Here is a 22,507-nt window from a genome sequence, read left to right as displayed (position 1 = left end):
AAATACTATTCTAACATAGTAATTAATCCGAGATTGCTGGGAATCAAGAGTATGTACTTGAACCTTCCATGTTAGAAGAAAAATCTCGTATCTACAGGTCTCAGGTACTAATTTCTTTCATTATATTTAGAGAGACTCATGTACTTATAGGTCCTTTGCTCTGAAACTTGTGATGCAAGGAGAGACGTGAAGCTTTGTGTGTTGTGCACGGAAAAATTGGTCCCTTGGATGAGTGATAATGAGAGAATTGATTCACCATTGATGAACATGATTATGCATGGAAGAGAAGATGAACATGTATGGTGAAGATCAAGCTTTGCTTGATATCTTTGTAATATTTGTCATTGATAACATCAACCATAATTTAGGCTATGTTTGAGAGTTTGGATGAGAGGGGAGGGGAAAACTTCTAAAAATGAAATTTTAAAAAAATATAGGAAAATATTTGACATTTTTTGAAAAAATGATTTTGTTTAGAATGATAAAAAAGTCATTATCATTACAACCTAAAAGATATTTGGAAAATTTATGTAAGTCCTTCAAAACCCTTCAAAACCCTCATTCAATACAATTTTTGAGTTCCCCCATTTTATGGGGTTTTTGATGTTATGAATAAAATATCCTTTTCATCTAATTCTTTTTATTTTTCAAAACCCTCCCCTTTCTTCCCCTCCAAACTCTCAAATATATTTAGGAAATTTCTTTGGCCACCTCTCAACTTTCTAGTCCACCTCTAGTGAAAAACCCAAACTACCCCTGACTTCGGAAATGCATTTCCGAAATGCAAGAAAAAGGTGTTTTCGGAGATGCATCTCCGAAAGCGCCTTTTTTTTTAAAAAAATTGACTTATTTCGGAAATGCATTTCCGAAAACACCATTTCGGAAGTTCATTTCCGAAATATTGCGCGTTTTGCAGATTAAGCAAAACAGCCCCCCTCCCCCTAAATCATTTACCCTAAACCAATATCAAACTCAACTCCTCTGAGATTTTCTGCAAACCCACTTCTAAGGCTGCATCAAAGGCTCCAATCACTTTGCTATACTACATTGAAAAGCCCTCCAATCACTCAATTTGTAAGTTTTATATTTGTTAGATCCATATTTCAAATGCATGTTAGGGTTGTTTTCAATTGCATAAATGATATAGGGGTAGGTTGTTAGTAGTATTTAGGTTGTTTAGAAGCATTATGGGTTGTTTTGAAGTTTGATTTTGGGGTCTGCCATTGGAGGTTGCAGAGAAGTTCTGCGCAGGGGTGTTTCGGAAGTTCATTTCCGAAAACACCTCCATCCCAATTTCGGAAATGAACTTCCGAATTGTATCAGAAGTGCAATTTTTTTAGTTTTTTCTTTTGTCTCGCATATTAATCGATTTCAATTGTTTACAGGAACATGTCAGGCAACCAACCAGCACGCATCAGACAGGGTAGAGAGACCCAGACTGCGTCGGCTAGACGCGAGCGGGCGGCGGCGCAGCTGGCGTCGACACAGAGACGGGGGCAGGGCCGGGGACGACGTGTGCGAGTTCCCGTGGACGTGGGAGAGGGTACCTCTTCATCTGGATCTAGGAGTCGGCTGGCTCGGGTATCTTCTTCCCGCCAGCGAGAGGAGGAGGAGGAGGAGCAGGAGGAGGAGGTGGCAGTGCCATACCACGAGCCGGAGGGGGTACCGGATGTTGACCCTCCATCCGGGGAGGAGGATGAGCAGGAGGACAGCTACCCGGGAGGGCCCTTTGACACTTCCGTGCTGATATCCTACCGCGATCACGTCGCTCGGCGTATCTGGGAGGGAGAGGTATTTTTTTAATTTAACCGTTTATAATTTAGACGTTTATTCGATATTTTCTTAACGGTCTATTTAACATATGCTTTTATTTGTTTTTTTTGTAACAGAAGATAGATCCTTTGAAAATGGTGAACCACGCCCGGAAGATTTTCAGTCTGTTTAAACCAACAGCTGAGTGGTTTAACGACGCGGTGCGAGGTTCAGGGCTTACCGGGCTCTGCATGACGGGGTACACCACCATCAGCCACGGCATGCAGGGGGCATTTGTGGAGCGTTGGCGCAAGGAGACGTCTTCTTTCCACTTGTCGGTTGGGGAGATGACGATCACCTTGCATGATGTGCAGTGTCTTCTCCACTTGCCCATCAGGGGGCCGCTGTTGACCCACTCCCGGATCCAGAGGGTCGAGGCCAGTCAGTGGATGGCGCTCTATTTGGGCATGGAGCCCGAAGTTGCTGACTACGAGTGCATCACGACAAATGGGCCTCATATCCGGTTCACCACACTGAGCTGCTATTTCGAGCACCACCTGGACGCGGCGGCCGATGCCGAGGAGACGGGTGACGATCTATTCACACAGTATCACCGCGGCTGCGCTCTCCGGTGCTGGTACATGTTTGTGGTAGGCGCTGCATGCTTTGTGGACAAGAGTGCAAGGTACGTCGACGTGACCTACCTCCGCTACTTCATGGACCTGGATACCGTTCACCAGTGGAACTGGGGGGCAGCTACTCTGGCATACCTCTACCAGAAGCTGAATGAGGCCTCCAACTGGAGGACGAGGCAGTTGGTCGGATCCTGCACACTACTTACGATACGTTTCATTTTAATTATTTTGTATTTATTTATGTTTCGTATTTATTTATAATATATTATCGTGTTTCTGTTTCAGAGCTGGATCATCTCCTACTTCTCCCGCATCCACGGCTTCCACATCGATCCTGCGTACGTTGACGCCATGCCCAGGGCCGCCAGATACGTTCTCCAGAGGGGGAACAATGCGGTGGGACCATACCGTGGGTACCTGGACCGCACGATGCACAACGACGTCACCTGAAGACCGTTCAGCGACTACACTCAGATTGTCCCCTTTGACGGCATATCTCTATATTCTGGATGGTTGGCATGCGAGACTACCATCATGGTCCGGTATCTCCCTGAGCGGTGCATGCGGCAGTTCGGATTCGTCTAGATGATACCCAGGTCACCCTTTGAGGCTGCTCCCGACACAGTGACCAGAGTGCAGCTCACTGCCATGTTTGAGGATTGGGAGCATCATGTGGTTACGGAGGAGTATCGTCGCCTACGGGTCACCCAGGACTGGCACAGTGTGGAGGGGTACGTCACATGGTTCTATCGGGTTTCACATCCTCTACTGACACCCGACGCTCCCGGCGCTCCTAGGCCAGCACACGAGGAGATCCTGGAGAACCAGCAGGCCGAGGATGACCACGTCATTGATCTCCTGCCGATCTGCCAGCGGATAGAGATACTTGGGCGGGACGCGTTGGATCGAGGTGTCGTTCATCAGGGCGGTCCAGAGGCAGTCGCCGTGATGGAGATGATCGTCACTGATGCGGGCCGTGCGGCGGCATACAGGCGGCAGAGGAGGGCCCAGGGTGAGAGGGTTAGGCACACCCAGTAGTGGTCGGGTTTATTTATTTTTGTTTTCGGATTGTATCTTTAGCACACTATTTTTTTTGGATTTGGATCGGCTTGTATATATTACTTTTTTTATCATATTAGTTTTTTCTGTTTATATGTCATTTATTTTATTTCCCGGTTTCCTTTAATTAAAAATACGAGACTGTTAAGAAAAACATAAAAAAAAAAACAGTTTCTGCATAATTCGGAAGTTCATTTCCGAAACCCCCCAAAATCTGAACAAAGGTGTTTTCGGAAGTTCATCTCCGAAAACACCCCCCATGAGGTGTTTTCGGAGATGCACTTCCGAATTGTGGAAATTTTTTTAAAAAAAAAGTGCTTCGAAAGTTCATTTCCGAAGCAGGGATAATTTGGGTTTTTCGCTGGAGGTGACCCACATAGGGAGGTGGCTAAAGAAAAAACCTATATTTATACCGGAGATGAAAATAGTTGCTCTCTAATTAACTTCACGAACAATCTAACTACCTTACCATGCAGTACACTCATTGCATTCTAATAGTCATACAATATATGTAATTTTGATATTGGATTAAAGGTGTTAACATGACATATTGTTTAAATCTAAACTAACACAACGACCTCTACAACATGTTTGACATGCATATGACCCTCGTAAGGCCTTTAAATGAAATCACAAATGTCAATGTCTCCAACTTTTTTTCTAGTCTCCTGTGCGTGTTTCTAGCCCCACATTTCTAGGACCATTGTTCTTAGATTACAATATTGGGAATCTTTAAAAATAGTTACGAAATATTTGAACAATCTAACTTCATAAATCTATCCATGTAATATAGTTATAAAATAATGTTGAAAAGTAATATTCTAATATTCTTTTAAATATTAATCTTTAAAAATATAATGTACCCGTAATAAAAAAATTAAATAAATAAATATGCTTATATATCACAAATAAATAAATTAAAAATATTAAAAAAAATATTAAAAAATCATAATGAACAAAATTAAAAATTCATAGTCCTTAAAGACATATAGAGATCCCAATGATCCAAAAATTCAGTCTCATAATATTGGTGTTGCTATGATGCTTTGCCTCTCGTTACATAACAACCTCATATTGTTGAATATCTTTGTGGTTTTATTTATCTCATGTGGCAAGAGAATTTTTTTCAAACTCTAACAAATCTGTTATGTATAGAAAGGATGTGGAACTCTACTTTAAGTATGAATTAGAACTTTAAAAAATCGGTCTCATCCTCTATCTCTAACCACTCTTTAAAAAACGCTAAAAATATATCTTTTTTTAAAAGTACATGAAATTTTGAAAATGAAACATTTGCTTTTGGACAAGAAATTGTTTTTATTTGTTAAAATAAACAGTATTTTAAATAATTTATGTGTTTGGTGGGTGTCAGAGTATAAATGGAATTATGAAGTTTAATTTTCCAACTTAGCAGTCAAAGCCCAAACCAAATGGAACTCATACTTTAGGCCTTACAAAAATGTTAACAATAAAACCTCATAAAATAATAATATTTTTATCTGTCCCCTCGCTTATATCTGACACATCCGTCTTATAGTATTTTTTTATCATAATATTTTTAGTGATTTTTTAAGTTTTAAAAGATATTGTGTTTTTTGAATTTTATATGATTTTTGGAAAATTTTGAGTTTTTATTAGATTTTTGAGAAATCTTAAATTTTTTTTGGATTTTTCGAAAATTCATGAGTTTTTATCGAATAAAAATAAAAAACTAGTATAAAATCAGATTTTCACCGGATTTGAACAATTGGATTTTGTATATTTACTATCGATTTTTAAAAATTTATGAGTTTTTAACGGATTTCTCATATATACTATCAGATTTTTCAAAAATATATGAATTTTTATTGAATTTTTTTATTAAAATCTATAAATTTTTATCAGAATTTTAAAAAATCTGAATTTTTATCGGATTTTTTTTTTTAAAATCCGATCATATTAGTTTTATTTTTATGGTCTATCCAAAACGAACTATCAAAATTTTCAAAAATCTGAAAAATTATAAAATATATCAGATTTATCAAAAAAATTTAGTAGTGTTATCTTTGTTTTTTTTAAACCTGTCCGATATGAACTATCAATTTTTTTTTTAAAAACTAATAAATTTTTTCCACCCATCGATATTTTAGAAAAAAACAGATTAAAATACATATCAGATTTTTAAAATACACTATCAAGTTTTTTTATTCATACATAATTTTTCAATTGCACTACTGAATTTTTTATACACTCTTTTTAATAAAATTTTAACAAAGATATTTTGAATATTATGAAAAAACTGGGAGGTGTTAGGTTTAATTATGGTGTGGGAGGTAAAAATCTCCAAAAACAAATCTTTTCTTAGAACAAAGAAAATAAGTTAGTTTACTACTCATGGGCCACACTGACATGGGCTAGTAACAAACAACAAACAACAATTGTCCTGTCACCCCATCCCTGACACTCCCTAATTTTTTGAATTGATTAAAATATCCTTTTTATTGTTTATCTCATCTTAAATTATATTTGGTCAAAAAAATTCACCCTTTTTAGAGGTAAAATTTCAAAATATTTGATACTACATTTAAAAAAGAAGTAAAATTTTAAAAAGTTGGATACTACATTAAAAAAATCTGGTAGGTTTTTTTATAGATAAAGAATAAATTTGAAACTCAACAAGACTTGAAATTTTGTTGATCCCACCACTCAATGTTAAACCTATCAGAAGCAAATGGTTTATAAGGTGAAGCATAAGTCAAATGGAACGATTGAAAGACACAAGGCTAGATTAGTAGCCAAATGTTATAATTAAGCAGAAGGACTTGATTTCTTAGATACTTTCTTACCAGTTGCCAAAATCACTACTGTGAGAACGTTACTTACTCTAGCTGCTATCATTTCATGGCGTTTATTCCAATTAAATATAACTAATGTTTTTTTGCATGGATATTTGCATGAAGAAATGTACATGTCAGTTCCGATAGGAGTTATAACGCCCAAACCAAATCAAGTGTATAAGCTGCTAAAATCACTCCATGGATTGAAACAGGCCAGCAATAAGTGGTATGAAAAATTGATAGGTTTTCTAATCTCTCAAGGTTACAAACAATCCAACTCTGATAATTCTTGGTTCATTCTCCACAAGGGAATATCCTTCATGGGACTCTATGGATGATGTCATCTTACTAGGAAAAAATTTAAAATAAATTGAAAGAATTAAATCCACACTTGACGATGAGTTAAAGATAAAAAATATTGAAAGATTCAAATACTTCCTAGGCATAGAAGTTGCACATTATAAAAATTGGTATTAGCATTTCCAAAGAAAATATTACTTAAATCTTTTAAAGGACACAAGTCTTCTTGGTTGCAAACATGCCAAAACTCCTCTTGATCGATGTATAAAATTGCATAAAGACTCCTTTGCTCCATACGAAGACATACTTGGCTGCAGAAGATTGGTAGGAAAATTGTTGTACTAGACAACTATTAGGTCTGACATCAATTTTGCAACACAACAACTTAGTTAGTTTTTGTCATCACCAACAATCATATACTATGACAATGCATGAAGAGTTGTCAAATACTTCAACGAATCACCTGAAAGATGACTCCTATTTAGAAGAGACTCCAATCTTTAATTTTGTTGCTTAGTAGCGCTTGTAATTTTTTTAATTAGCTATTTTTCTCTCTTTTCTTTCTTAAAATCGAGTCTTTGCCTTCTTCAATTCAAATTTCAAAATATTTTTATTGAACATCTAAAATCTGTATTTTGACATTCTTAAGAGAATGTTTTTCATAGAGAATGATTGTTTTACTATTAATAAATTTTAATCCCACAAGTATTTCAACAACATAGAATAAATTAAAAAAAATTATTTTAACTCTTCAAAATTCTTATTTAATACAATTTTTAAATTATTTTTATTGAAAATATTTTGTATTGAGGAAGGTTATAAGTTTTTAAAATTTATTCTATGTTATTTTAATATTTTTAAAATTAAAAATAAAAGGTTTAAATGCAGTTTTGGCCCCTCAAATTTCTCAATTATTTGATTTTGGTCCCCCATGTTTAATTGCTTGATTTTAGTTCTCTAAGTTTTCTAATTACTTGATTTTGGCCCTCTATGTTTCAATTGTTTGATTTTGACCCCTCAAGTTTATTCTCTTTTTCATTTGATAGTCCCCTAATGACATGTAGACTAATTTTTTTTTTTGTTTTTTTAATTTTCTTCTTTACAATTCTATTTTTCTTCTCTTTTTAACAGTTAAGCTTTGAATGTAATATTTTGAAAATCTTAAATATTTCATTCAACTTAGAATATACGGACAAGTGTGCAATATCCCTTATAAAAAAATTGAAATTCTATATGACTAATCGTATTGCTAGACTTTGGAACTTTATGCTTAAATATGAGGGAGTTATTGACCAAAGAGTTTGTTATTTTAATTAGATAGTGATTTAATTTTTTGTCAAAATAATTTGCCATTAGACATAAAATGAATGAAATATTTAATATTTTTTTAAATATTACATTTAAAATTTAACCAATAAAAAGAGAAGAAAAATAAAATTAGGCATAAGTTGAATGAAATATTTAAGATTTTTTTTTTAAAAATAAGTTTAACTATTAAAAAGAGGAGAAAAATAAAATTGTAGAGAAGATTTTTTTTAAAAAAAAAGAAAAGAGAAAAGGCAAAAAAAACAAATAGAAATTTAGTCCACTTGTAATTAGAGGACTATCAAATGCAAAAATAGACAAATTTGAGGGGTCAAAATCAAGCAATTGAATTTTGGGGATCAAAATCAAACAATTACAAAATTTAGGGGATCAAAATCAAATAATTGAAACATGAGAGACTAAAATCAAACAATTAAAAAATTTGGAAGAACAAAAATGCATTTAAGTCAAATAAAAACTATTATCAAGACCTATCAAAATTAATAATAATAAGTGAAAACACATAAAAGTTAGAAGTTAATATTATCATGTTTTAACAGTATATCATATATTATTGAGCTTATAAATCAACAATTTTAAAATTAAAAAAAATTAACATATAAAAAAAATAAAATTTCAATCAAACCGCGAATTTTATATTCATTAAGTAATGTACATTCTGAAAATAAATGTTACACCACAATCTGCATAGGTACATTGTGTTCGTGTAATTGATGTCGGCCGCCGCTAAGTAACAAAGTGTTGATGCATACGATACATACTTGCAACGCAAATGATTGCTACAAACCCACAACAATGAATACACAAACACTATCATCTGTACTGCATGATTACTTCATTGGTTTCTTTTCTCTTTTTATTTAAGAAAAATAACTTATCGTTTCATTTTACTTTGAGCTTTTGGATTCTTACCTCTGTCCCCACGTTGTATGTATGTCTGCCATTGACACATGCATGTTATTTAGGCTGGCCCTGCATATATGAAATACATGATGTTTATTAAAAGGGAAGCTGTGGGAGTTCACTTACGTTGAGTTGAGGGCAAACAACTTTAATTAGTATTATTTTGTTGGTGCCCATGTGCATCAATCAAGTTGTTTTGTAATTGACTAGTTAGAAGCTAGATGTTATTTTTGTTAGAGGAGCGTTGAAATAATGACATTTTTAATACTTCAACTACTATTACTAAGCATAATTAATATATATTGATGAGATGAATATACATTTTTTTGACTTAAAAGATGCATTTAATTGTTCAAGCAGAGGTTCCCCACCCTCATCCATGTCTACAAGAAATTATTACTAGGAGTGGTACTTCTCTGTAATGATAAATGAAGTCAAAGGAGAGTAATAAAATGGAGCAATGATGAAATGTGAATAGCGTGGGACAATCATCAATCAGCTCAACTACAATGTGGAATTTGTACTTATTTTATTTGCTTTTATTACAGATACCTAAAGTTCTATGTCTCGTTGACGACATAACTATGACCATTATATATATATTCATCACTCGCATCTACTTATGTAAAAAAAGTTCTTGTCCTTATGGAAAAAGCCATGAAGATGAAAAAAAAAAAATACTATCTTCAATCAATTCGGAAAAATTAACTTTTTACCTTAGTTTTTTAAATATTAAAATGCTTTGGTTATAATTCAAACAAGAAATATTGGTAAAACTCCATTAATCTACTGTGCGCAGGTTAAATATGATAGGATTATGGCTAGACACTATGCTAGATGTTTCTGTGGCTGGTCACCTTCATATAGCACATTTTTTGCAGGTTCTGAAGGGTAGAATGAAAAGGAAGAAGCTATGCTTGATTTGGCTTACAACGGTTTGGGTCATTTGGAATTCAAGAAACAACATCATCTTTAACAACTCTCTATTAGTTTTAGATGATGTTATCATGAGCATCAAGTCGGTTTCTTGGATTTGGCTTTCGGTTGGTTTGTCAAAGAGCCCTTTTATCTCTTTTTACTCTTGGTATCAAGCTCCTTTGGAGGCTTTAAAATCTGTGTAATCAATACGTTATAATGGGTTTTGAGTACCCCTAGTACTCTTATCTATAATCTAATATATAATCTTGCTTACCAAAAAAAAAAAAAATAGGTTCATCACGTGAGAGAACTTTTTTTTGTTTGTTTCAAATTAATAATAATTATTGGATATGAGGTGCACCACTGTTATCATAGATCTCTTCACACCCAATAACTCAGTAATTATTAATTTCCTCTCATTTCTTCCCCCTATTCAACATTTTCTAAAAAAATCTTCTCTATTTTTTGAAAAATCATTTTCTCCAATTTCTGTTTCTATTTCATCATTTTCCATATTTTCTGTTTCATCTTCCCTAATATCTAATTCCTCATTTTCTATTTTTTTCGTTTTTTAGACTCTGCTAATTTCTTTTCTCCAGTTTTTAGAATCTAAAGCTCGATTTAAAGATGGATGGTGGTGATGTTGACGGGCAAGAAGTAATGTGAGTTTATAAGTGAAATTTTCGAGCATGAGAACGACCGTGTTAACGTTGAGGGTGAATTGGATATTGTTGAACTAGTTATTGATAAGGATGTTGAGTTCGAAGGAGGTGAATATGATGATGAAGATGCAGATGAAGAATGTGAATTTGAAGGAGGTGAATACGATGATTCAGATGAAGATGGTGAATTTGATGCAGGTGAATACGATGATAAGAGCCCTTCTGATGGGACTAACGGGGAAGGTTTGGAATGGAGTTCAAACAATTTAAATGAATAAATATTTTCAGATCATTTTCTTGTTGACGGTGTTTACGATATTGCCAAGATGGACATGTTTAACTTGCAAAATGTTGATGTTTCGAAGCTGCAATTTAGAAGTCTAGAAGTTGCTTACAAATTCTACTGTAGGTTTGCAAAGATGAACTGTTTCGTGATCCCTAAAGGTCAAGTTATTTAAAGTAAGAATGGAGATGTTATTCAACAGACATTTAACATTTGTTTGTAACTTTAAAGGATTTAGGAAAAACATAGTAGATGACGAGCAACACAAGCGTGGTTTGAAGCATGAAACCTGGTGTGGACGTGGAACAAAATTTCGGGTGCATATTGATATAATTTCACATCATTGGTACTTACATTTGAGCATAGTCATGAAATGTTAAAGGAGAAGCACTACAGGCTGTTGGCCGCTAATAGAAAGCTTAGTAAGTCAGATACGATGCAAATTAGGAATTTTGGAAATGCCGAAATCAAAGTAACTCAAGTTATTGGTTCATTTGCAAATGTTGTCGGAGGTATGATAAGGTAGGATTTTTGAAGAAGGACGTACATTATCAAATTGCAAGACAAAGAAAAGAGATGTTTTATGATGCTAAAAGTGTTATTACGTATCTTATAGATCTTCGTGTTAAGGATCCATTGATGTTTGTTGCACACACGGTGGTTGCGGATGAAACAATGCAAAACCTATTTTGGAGCAATGGTGAAAGTCAAAAGAAATATGAATTGTTTGGCGATGTGCTTGCTTTCGATGCTACATACAAGAAAAATAAGTACATGTTCCCCTTTGTTGTTTTTTCTGGTGTTAATCAACATAGCCAGACGATTATATTTGCTACTGCCATAGTTTCAAATGAGGTTGAAGGGTCATATGTATGGTTGCTAGAGCAGTTTTTGGATGCAATGAAAGGTAAGACACCAATATCTATAATAACAAACGATGATGTTGCTATGAGAAATGCAATCAGGAAAGTATTTCCCAACAGTTACCATAGGTTATGTGTATGACATCTCCTACGAAATGCAATGTCCAACATTTATGAAATTCTGGTATCAGATATGTGATGTTGAAAGAGATGTCACGACACAAATATCTGTGAACTAAAATAATATGGAATAGGATAACAACAGTAAAAATAGTATAGAAAAATAAAAGTCACAAGACTGTGTTCACCCAGTTCGGAACAACCTTCCTACTCCGGGGGCTACCAAGCCAGGGATGAAGTTACTATACGATAACATCAATTTGAAGTTAAACTCCCCCGTTTACAACTTCTCACTTAATCACTACCCTTCCTATGACTTCTACCTAAGACTCACCTAGATATGAGGCCCTCCTCAAATCCCTTCAATCACAACAACCTGTGACACACACTAGACTTAATCAAATGCAAAAGACGCTCTTTAAAGACATAACTACCTCTCGCTTAAAAGCTCATGGATGACCTATAAATTACAACTTAATAAAAACACTCCACCTCTAGTAACAACCCAACACCGGAATGGATTACAAGTAACACAATAAAGGACTCAAAAACCTAATTCTAGGTAAGCACAAAACAGAGTGTCCTTAAAATAAAAACAAAAGCCACACAAAATTAGGATTAACAGGTATTTATATAGCAGAAGCAGCAGCGAAGCAAGCAAGTGGGCTTGGGCCATCAAAAATGATTCAATCTTCTCATAAAAACCTCCATGAAATCAGGTCATAATTACTCCAATATTGTTGGAGTAGCTCGAGTAAATTCATCCTGAGATTATGCAAACATAACGCGCAAACAAATACCTGAAAAACAAAACCCTAAACTAGAGACTAACACTCAGTTCTGATTCAGTAAACGATGTTAAGACATCTGCTTTGACATCTCGCAGAACATCCTAACATTATGTTTTACCAAATTGCTGCCAACACAGAACCAACAATTAGCAATCCCAATTTCATCCATAATTTCAAAAGATGCATGCTTAGTGATCATGATGTTTGGAAATTCGAGAATCTGGGGAATGAAATGTTAGATAGGTTTGGTTTAGAAGAGAAGAATTAGATTAATGAATTGTACTAGAAAAGGAAGATATGGGTAACAACTTATAGTCGGGGAAATTTCTTCGCAGGAATAAGAACGACGTCGCGGTGTGCAACATTTCATAGCCATATGGGTCAGTTTGTACACTCGAAGATGAATATGACTTATTTTGTTTACCAATTTCATATGTACGTGACATATTTTCACTTTAGAGAGGTTTAAGTCGATTTTCAATCCCAATATGGGCAATAGTGTTGCAGACCACTCTTAGGGCGCTTGAAAGTCAGTTTCAAATCAAATGACATAAGAGATATTCGAGATGGTACAATATATTATGAAAAAGGTATCGTTAATATCTATATTAGATACTCAAGATATGGCGTCCTTTACAACTTATGCAGTAATAAAATACCGAGATGAAGGGCATGAATGACGTGTTTCCTACTGTCCATCGAATAACGATTTCAGATGCTCATGTCTTAGAATGAAACTTTTCCATGTGAGCATAACACCAAAATTAATTGATGAGTCCAAAAATAATATAGAAAATACGAAAAGTGTGTATATAAAATACCAATGCTTTTTGGAAAAATAAATAATACTCCCTCCGTCCCATAATGAGTGACTCATTTGGAATAAAATGATGTCCCAAAATGAATAATCCATTTCAATTTCCAATGCACTTTTTTCAATTCTAGCCTCTAATAATTAAAAAGTTCACCATTTTCAATACATAATAACGGTACTATAGTAAAAACAATATTATCTCTCTTACTTTTTTACATTTTTCTTAATCGGTGTGAAATGGTGTGCTGGGTCACTCATTGTGGGACGGAGGGAGTAGAAAACATACAGACACCAAATACCATTTCAGCATCGGAGCTTTCACACAGATACATATATTGCATATATTTCAACCAAATAAATCTCAAAAGCAACATAAGACAAAACAACAGTATGTAGCAACATATGATATCAAAATTAAAATAGTAGAGAATAGAATTGGTGATTTGATATTACATGTATGTACAACATAACAGGTCCAACAAAATTTCAAAAAAACAAACCGGAGAAAAAGTCCAAATTCCTCTCCTGCTTCCACTTATTTTGTTAGATTTTCTTGCAAAGTTGTTTGTCATGTTAGTACCAAATCATCTTTATGTCTTTCAACTCTCAAATTCTTAACTACAATTTCGTCCACTGTTATTCTTTTCAAACCAAACATATTCATCTTTCATGTCATATCTAAGAGCTTTGTTTTTCGTATGTTAACATGTATATTGGTTTTTTTATTTATATTTTTAACAAATGATTTTGTCCCATGCATTTGGCTTCTTCAGTGTACAAAGATTCTTCCATAGTTGAGATGATCATAGAGTAATAATGTGTCCAAGTGTTTTAGGATTCTCCTTAAACCATTACAGTCTCTATCAGTAGTAGCTTTGGATTCCAGCTGTTGTAGATGTTCCATACCATTGATCGTGATTGTGGTTCAAATTTCAAAGCAATTTTGGTGCATGTTGGTGAAAAGTAATTTAAAATGAATTGATTTTGATTAAACAATAACTGAAAGCATTACGTTAATTTATTTATACCATTATTTACAAACAAATGATCTATGTCTTCATCCACACCACAATTCACCACACATTTGTGATCGTTCATAGCAAGAATTCGACGCCTATCCAAATTGTTCTTCGTCGGAATACGATTCAAAAACAACTGCAAGATAAAAATAGAAACCTTAAGCGACACTATCTTTAACCAAAAAATTTAGAAGTTAGCTTGATTGTTGTTGTCGTCAACTTCAGACAAAAAAAAAAACTTCAGACAAATTTTTATAAGCAATGTTGATCGTGTAGCAAGAAGAGAGGTGTAAATTCCACCCATACGGTCTTCAACGTCCACCAGCAAAATAACAAAGGTTAATCGCTCAATACACTCTCCCACCAACTCCTCTCACGCAAGCAATCTCTTGCGCCATTTTCACGCCTCACCATTCTCCCCCACCCCAACTCGTTCATTTCAGCTATAGACGTCATTTTATTCTCCGCTAAATCAAATAGCCTACTAAATCTTACATTCAAAGAAATACCATCAAGCCAAGGATCTTTTCAAAACAGAGTAGAAGACTCATCTCCTATCTTTTAGATCAATGTTATCAAGCAGCCACCCTCCATTGACCAAACCAACACCCTCCCTTTATGTTTTTCAAATTCCTCTACCAAACAGATCCACCACTTTCCCCAAAACATAATTGCGCTCCTTCTTCACCATACCAAGCACACAATACCCCATAACAAAGACTTATTGACTCATTTAAAATTCTCCAACACCATTTACTAAGTAAGACTAAGTTAAACTCATTCAACCTCCTAACGCCAAAATCTCTATTTTCTTTTTTAAAATTAATAGAATAAAATATTATTTAAAATCGCGTCTAAAAAACAATTTATTAAGTATTAAAATAAACTATAAGCTCATCAAATCTTTCATCGTCATGTGAGCATGTATCCCAAGTCATAGTATTAGTTGTTTTTTATTTACAAGATGTTTTACATTTAGAACCATTTATATTTATCTATTCATTCATTTTAGAATAAAAACCACTTTTATATAAAGACCAAAAAGAAAACCACTTTTATATTTTTCACACACAATTGATTAAAAAAATTATCATATAAAGGCCGACACAACTCTTTTATTTAAAAAATTATAGTGACTAATATATTAATTTATATATCTTCTTTATCTCTTTAAATTAAAGGTAACTTTCTCTCCATACTTACATTATATAATTTTCAGGTACCATACCAAATGGCCCCATAGAAAAGGCACCCCATATCTAAATCTCTAATTTTCCAAAGTGGTTTAATTTTATTTAGCAAAACACTACTCTAGTAACATTTTCTACATAATAATATGATCAATTTATCTAGATTCCACTAATCTTCAAAACTAATTAACCATAGTTAAAGAACAGTACTAGACCAAAAAAACAATTACCACTATGATTCATTCACCATAAAGTCCTTTTTTCCTCACTAGTGACCAAATGGTTCCACTTAGTGAATGACATCACATCCTATCATCACAATCATAACAAACAAAATCAATATGTCTCCATGCAATGTTGTTTTATTTCCAGCATATTTAACCGTGCACTCTTATCACTTTTCTTTTCCAAAATTCCAAAACACTCCCTCAAATTCTAAAACCAACCCAACCAAAAAAGAATACAAAAATTGTCAATGTTTTTCCTTTAGGTAATAGCAGGGAACAAACTGGCCCCAAACATTTGAATTTCACATGCGTCTCATTTTCTTCTTAGTTATGACACACCAACCATAATTATCCTCTAACTTTATCCATATCAAGCCTTTCTTTATTGAAGGTTTGGTAGCTAGATAGCTAGACTATGTGAGGAAATAGGTTTGGACACTTACCTAAGATGAAGATGAATCTTTTACCAACAGTTTCAACAACTCCTAATACAGTTTCACTTAACTCATAACAAACCAATATTGATTATGTAACGTGTGTACCTTTCAGTCTCAGTGTGTCAGATTTTCTGTTTATGACTATCCCTAACACTGAAGTCTCTCGACTATGCTATGCAGAGCATGGTCCACATCCCACCATCAGAGTTATGGCGGGTTTGAGGCTGAGAATTTATCTTGAGGTTTCTATTTTAACCAATTCAACAAAGACCATTAAATTATTAATATTTGAATAGATCAATTGATATATGCGATAAAAATATAGAAATTTTGAAAAGAGATAATTCATAATGTAAAATGTTACAAATAGAATGATCACAAGTGTTAAAAAGAAAGATAGATATGTGACAAGATTTGAATAATTTGATATAAAGAAAACAGCGTAGATAACAGGGAGGAGAGAAAGTGGTATTCTATTATCTTTTTTAAGGAGTTTTTTTTTACATTGCAAAGTGGTCTTTATTTATAGGACATTAGGAAGGTGAAAAATCATAACTTTACTATATCACTTAATAAGAAATATGAAGACGAAAAAATAAGAATATATATGGACATCCACAATAATATTTATTCATAACACTCCCCCTTGGATGTCCATTGAGGATATGCCTCATTAAAACCTTACTAGAAAAAACCCAGTGGAAAAAATTTAATGAAGGAAAAAGAGTACAATATCCTTTGAATGTCAATTGCCTCATTATAAACCTTATCAGGAAAATCCATTGGAACAAAATCATGGTGAAGGAAAAAAGAGTGTAGAAAATATTTATTTCTCCCCTTCATGCATACATTTATATGTGAGACGAAATTCTTTGTAGTTGTTGCTAAAAATTTCTTCTTCGAAGTGACTTCATGTAGTGCTAATAGTTATGCAGGATTTGATGAAGTTGTTGCCATGATTTGTTTCATAGATCTCCATGAAATGGTTGTACCATCACATGTAAACAAATAATTTCTTTTTGATCTACCATTGCGAGAATCTGACAAGTAACTTGCATCTCTAAGATAACGAAGTATATGTTTGACTTCTTTCCAATATCTTTGTTGTGTAGGTGAAAAATTCTATCTTACTTATAGATTGACCGCAAATGATATATCAAGATGTGTATAATTAGCAAGGTGCATTAGTGCTCCAATTGCACTAAGATATGGTGCTTCAGCGCCAAGCAATTTTCATCATTCTCTCGAGGCCTAAATAGATCTTTCTCCACATCTAATGATCTAACAACCATATTGGAGTAGGCAACATGTGACATTTATCCATATAGAAGCATTTCAACACTTTCCTATATAGCCTTCTTGATGTACAAATATTTCTTTGTCCAAATGCTCAATTTGCAAACTTAGACTTATTTTGTTTTTTCTTGGTTCTTCATCACAATTTATAGTTTTTGGAAGCTTTTCAGGATTTCCAATAATATTTATGTCATCCACATAGACAACTATTATTGCAAATTATTTTCCAAATCCTTTTATGAAAATACAAGGAAAAATTGAGTTATTTGTATATTCATCCTTTAGTAAATATTCATTGAGGTGATTATACCACATGCGTCCAGATTGTTTCAACCCATAGAGAAACTTGTTCAATTTTATGGAGTAATTTTCTCGAGATCCAAAATTACGTACCTCTGGTATATTAAATTCTTTAGAAAGTTTTATGTAAATGTCACTATTAAGTGAACCACATAAATAATATGTCATAACATTCATCATGTTCAAATTAAGCCCTTCATGTGCTACAAGGCTAATTAAATATCAAAAATCGAATGAATCCACTACAGGTGGATATGTTTCATCAAAATCAATCTTAGGTCTTTGTGAAAATCATTGAGCAATAAATCAAGCTTTATACCATTCTTATTTTGTTTTTTCACAAAAACTCATTTACATCCAATTGGTTTCACACCTTAAGGTATTCGGACTACATGTCTAAAATTGAGTCACTTATAAAGTGAGTTTAATTCTTCTTCAATTGAATATACATTTTGGTCAATTCTCACTTAGTCTACAATCTTTAATAGACTTTGAATCATAATCCTCGTTATCATTGATCACTTTTAGTGCTATATTGTATACAAAAACATTGTCAATATTGACTTTATCTGATTATCTCAATTTCGGTTGCATTCCATTTCATCCATGACATAATTTATCGAGATCTCTTTATTTCATATTTCAAGTACTTGATTTGTTCTTCTGGAACTGAAAATTAAATTAGGTCAAAGTGCTCTTAGAATTTTCATATCCTTACTTGGGTCATCTTTAACTTTAGTTTCTTTTCTCGGTAAAGGACTTTTAACATTGGAAGCGACTTTCCTACCATGCTTTATGGACGGTTTCAACTCATTTGTAATATTAGATTATCCAACAAGAGAATCCACTTCAATTGTAGTATTAGCAGCTATAATTGGTTGTATAAAATTTGTAAATGAATAATATTTCAAACTTCAGGTTCATATTGGCTTGTACGAGGATCAAGACATAAAATTGTTCATTGAACTTCTTGTTCATGATTTCACCTGCTTATTCCCTCCCCCTAATATGGAAAAATCTATTTATTAAGTGATAATCAGCCTACTAGGCTGCAATCAAGTATTGTATTATTTGCTCCAATTATATCCTCAAAATTGGGATTCATATAAATTATATTTTTTCAATATTCTTTTATGACTCATTTTAATATATTATATTAGAGCAATTAGAATATACATAACACATCCAAAGATTCATTTAGATGAGAAGTATTAGAATAAATTGTAAGTTAAGGGAGGACTAAGATATAGTATCTTGTCGGATTGATGTGAATAAATATTTTAATGTACTTGATTCCATATTCCCAAAGCATAATTTAGAAGTTATAATCTCATAAGTATCAATCATACAACTAACTTTTGACATCTAAAGAAGGGATCTTCAAGTCCATCTTTTTTCTTCATATGAACATATGCTACAAGATGTTCAATATCAATTTTTAATAATATATGTGATACTTATCAAGAAAGTTCTGGAAAAAAAATCAGGAAATGAGATTGTTGTCTGAGAAAACAATTTCACAAACTTCTGGTTGTGAGTAGACAATAAATATTATGCATGATATTCTAGTCAATGCAACAACTAATGTCATAAAAAAATTCAATTTCTTTGATTTTTAATTTCCTTTAGAAATACACAAAAATCTCTGGATTGAGGAAACTTCGGGTTCTTCAATACTAATTATTCGCATCATATTATATGTGAGATGACCCAACCGATTTTACCGTCGACACATTTAAGTGTAATTTCTAAACTTTTGGTTTACAATGGCACGTGCTTCAATTGTACTAATATAAGTGTAGTACAAGCCCGGAGAAAAAGACGGTAGCTTTTCTATTACACGTTTTATGTCCAAATTATGTTGTGTAATACAAAGATATTCGATACCTCCAATATAATTCAAAACCAATATAATAGTATCTCATGATTAAACACTTTAATCATACACATGCATATGAACATATTATCATATAATTATCAAACAATTATCCCTTATAAAATTAAACATATTTAGTCATATAAAATCATATTACTAAAATTATATCGTCATATAATTAATTTATTTTACTATCTTTCAGGGATGCTTGATAAATTCTTAAAGAACTATATAAATAATTTGTTTACTATCCTTCACGCATGCTTGTTAAGTTCTTCAAACTATATAACTAATTTGTTTTGTTATCCTTCAGGGATGCTTGATAAGTTCTTCAAGAACTATATAAATAATTTGTTATAAATAATTATCTAAAAAATATAATCATCTGGGATGCATTAAAATTATGTGTGTCATTCTTCTGGAATGAAAATCTTTTAATGAGCATATTATAAATTATAAATTTTTAGATCGAAACAAAAATTAAGATGAATTACATTGGTGATTAGAAAAGTAAAACAATTTCTCTTAACCAATGGCATCTAAATCTTTAACTATGACAATTAGAGGAGCCAAAAATTTTATGTAATATCTATTGGGAAAAAAAGGATATCTAAATAAGAGGGACGTGACATTTGAGATTTCACAATATAACACAAATTTTCTTATAATTATTGGCATGAAAAATATTAAACCATGACATACAAAAATTCAGACAATAATTAAGAAAAGAAATGTTAGACATTATCAATAAGATGAAATATATAGATTTATAATTCTAATTATGAAATAATTTATCCTCTAACAAATTTAATAAATTTTTAACATAGCCAAATGCTAGAAAATTACAATAATTCAAAAATACAGTTATCCTTCTGGGATGTGTTAGAGTCACCCATGTAATTCTTCTGGAATGTCAAACATTATATAAGTATATTACAATTTTTTTACATCGAAACACACAAATTTCTTTGTGAATTTCTTTTGAAATACTTCACTATTATTGATCCAATCCATCTATAATTCGATAATATAGCTGGTGCAATCTTTTCTATCATGTTCATTTTGAAGAGTCATAGAAAATTGAACATGATATTGTTTTTCTCTATGATCCTTGATGTTTCGAAAACTTTTACGGCCCGTTTGGTGCGCAGGATATGATAGAGACATGATAGGATATCAAACAGGATAAGGATATGATATGATACAGACATGATAAGTCTTATTCTATCACGTGTTTGGTTGACAGAGGATAACAGATAGTATATATACACATGTGTACACGCTTGTAAAATAGCTATATTTTTTTAAAATTATTTTGTAAAATATTTTAAAATTAATAAATTCATAAAAAAAATAATATTTTTCAATAATAAAAAAAAAACTCATTGATAATATTGAGTAAATAATTTCAAATAATATATATATATATATATATATATATATATATATATATATATATATATATATATATATATATATATATATATATATATACACCCTTGTAAAACAACTATATTTTTTAAAAATCATTTTGTAAAATATTTTAAAATTTATAAATTGGTAAAAAAAATTACAATTAAAAAAATTCATCGACGCTATTGAGTAAATAATTTCAATTTTTCTTGAAAAAGATCATGAATTCTCGTGTGTGTGTATATATTAGATATATAAATTAAAAGTACGTGTATGTGTTTATATATATATATATATATATATATATATATATATATATATATATATATATATATATATATATATATATATATATATATATATATATATATATATTACCCTTGCAACAACATATATTTAATTTGATAAAAAAATTTAGAATTTATATTTTTAATAATTATTTTATTTTTAAATATTCTAATTTTTTATTTTATTAAATTAATTATTAATATTTTAATTTAATATCAAATTAATTTTTATTTATATTTTATCATATTTAATTTTAATTTTTAATTATATTTTATAGGGGTAAATTAGTAAATCATTTTCTTATCCTGTCCTGTTAGATTCTAACTCAGCTCATATTCAGGATAACAATTTGAACTAGTGAGGCAGGATATGATAAGTTTCAGGATTAACTTATCTTATCTTGTTGTGTCAGCAAACACTGGATTGAGATAGGATGTGATACATATATCCTATCCTGTCTTTTATCCTGCGCACCAAACGGGCCCTTAATTCAACTGAATGCATAAGTGGCCGCCGCTGATCCGACAAATTTATCATGCCCAAATAAAATTCTTTAATGGACATAATATTTTATTTAAGAGTTCATATATCACTGTCCAATACTATTTTGTAAAATTAAATTAATTATATAAATATTTCAAATGATTTCAAACCTCCTTATGCTATTTTACAAATTGCATAATTATTGACCGAGAAACAATTGTTGATCTAAATAGGAACATTTGAATTAATAATTTTCTATATAAGTAACTCTTTCATATAATTTGCTTTATCTTTTTTATCCTTTGATTTAATAGAGATTTCATTAATATAACTCCACTAATTTTTTTCCTTTTTAAAAAATTCCATTACAATAACTCCAACAAAAATAATATTGTAAATTGAGTTAGACACTAATAAATTAAAGAAAATCATCTTTACTGCTAATTGCAAACAAGAACCAAAACAGTGCACTAAAAGCAAAATCAAATAATGTGTATTTTGTGTATAAATAGTTTGAATTTGTTGTTTTAAATATAGCAAAATTACTCATTTTAAGGTTCATTAACAGTACCAATGGTCATTGGTGAAAAAGGAAATAATTTTACAAATTCCATCAAAATTTATATCAAAGAATTTATGCCTACTTTAAAGACAACTCTGAAAAAAATACTAAACTTGAATTAATATAGTTAACTGGAGTATTTGTAGAAACCTTTGGATTGCTGTATCTAGAGAT

The 22,507-nt window shown here is 32.0% G+C and overlaps 1 protein-coding gene across 1 annotated transcript; it reads left to right on the top strand.

The window, feature by feature from the left end:
• The first annotated feature begins 9,597 nt into the window (after nt 1-9,597).
• On the top strand, nt 9,598-12,696 carry LOC131643433 (putative protein FAR1-RELATED SEQUENCE 10). Its single transcript, XM_058913648.1, has 6 exons — nt 9,598-9,838; nt 10,450-10,614; nt 10,660-10,780; nt 11,021-11,166; nt 11,271-11,561; nt 12,524-12,696. Exons 1-6 carry the CDS (start codon nt 9,598-9,600, stop codon nt 12,694-12,696), a joined length of 1,137 nt encoding a protein of 378 aa, XP_058769631.1.
• Nucleotides 12,697-22,507: the final 9,811 nt, after the last annotated feature.

Source organism: Vicia villosa, linkage group LG1 (genome assembly GCF_029867415.1).
Source record: "Vicia villosa cultivar HV-30 ecotype Madison, WI linkage group LG1, Vvil1.0, whole genome shotgun sequence".
Taxonomy (NCBI): Eukaryota; Viridiplantae; Streptophyta; class Magnoliopsida; order Fabales; family Fabaceae; genus Vicia; species Vicia villosa.
This window is presented reverse-complemented; position numbering and strand designations above follow the sequence as displayed.

Excerpts from the sequence above, each read along its gene's own strand:
- LOC131643433 (XM_058913648.1), top strand. The coding sequence starts at position 9,598 with ATGATAGGATTATGGCTAGACACTATGCTAGATGTTTCTGTGGCTGGT. Across the intron at positions 9,839-10,449 it reads TTGGATTTGGCTTTCGGTTG|TTATTGATAAGGATGTTGAG; the intron begins GTTTGTCAAAGA and ends TTGTTGAACTAG. Across the intron at positions 11,562-12,523 it reads GTTTTTGGATGCAATGAAAG|AACATCCTAACATTATGTTT; the intron begins GTAAGACACCAA and ends GACATCTCGCAG.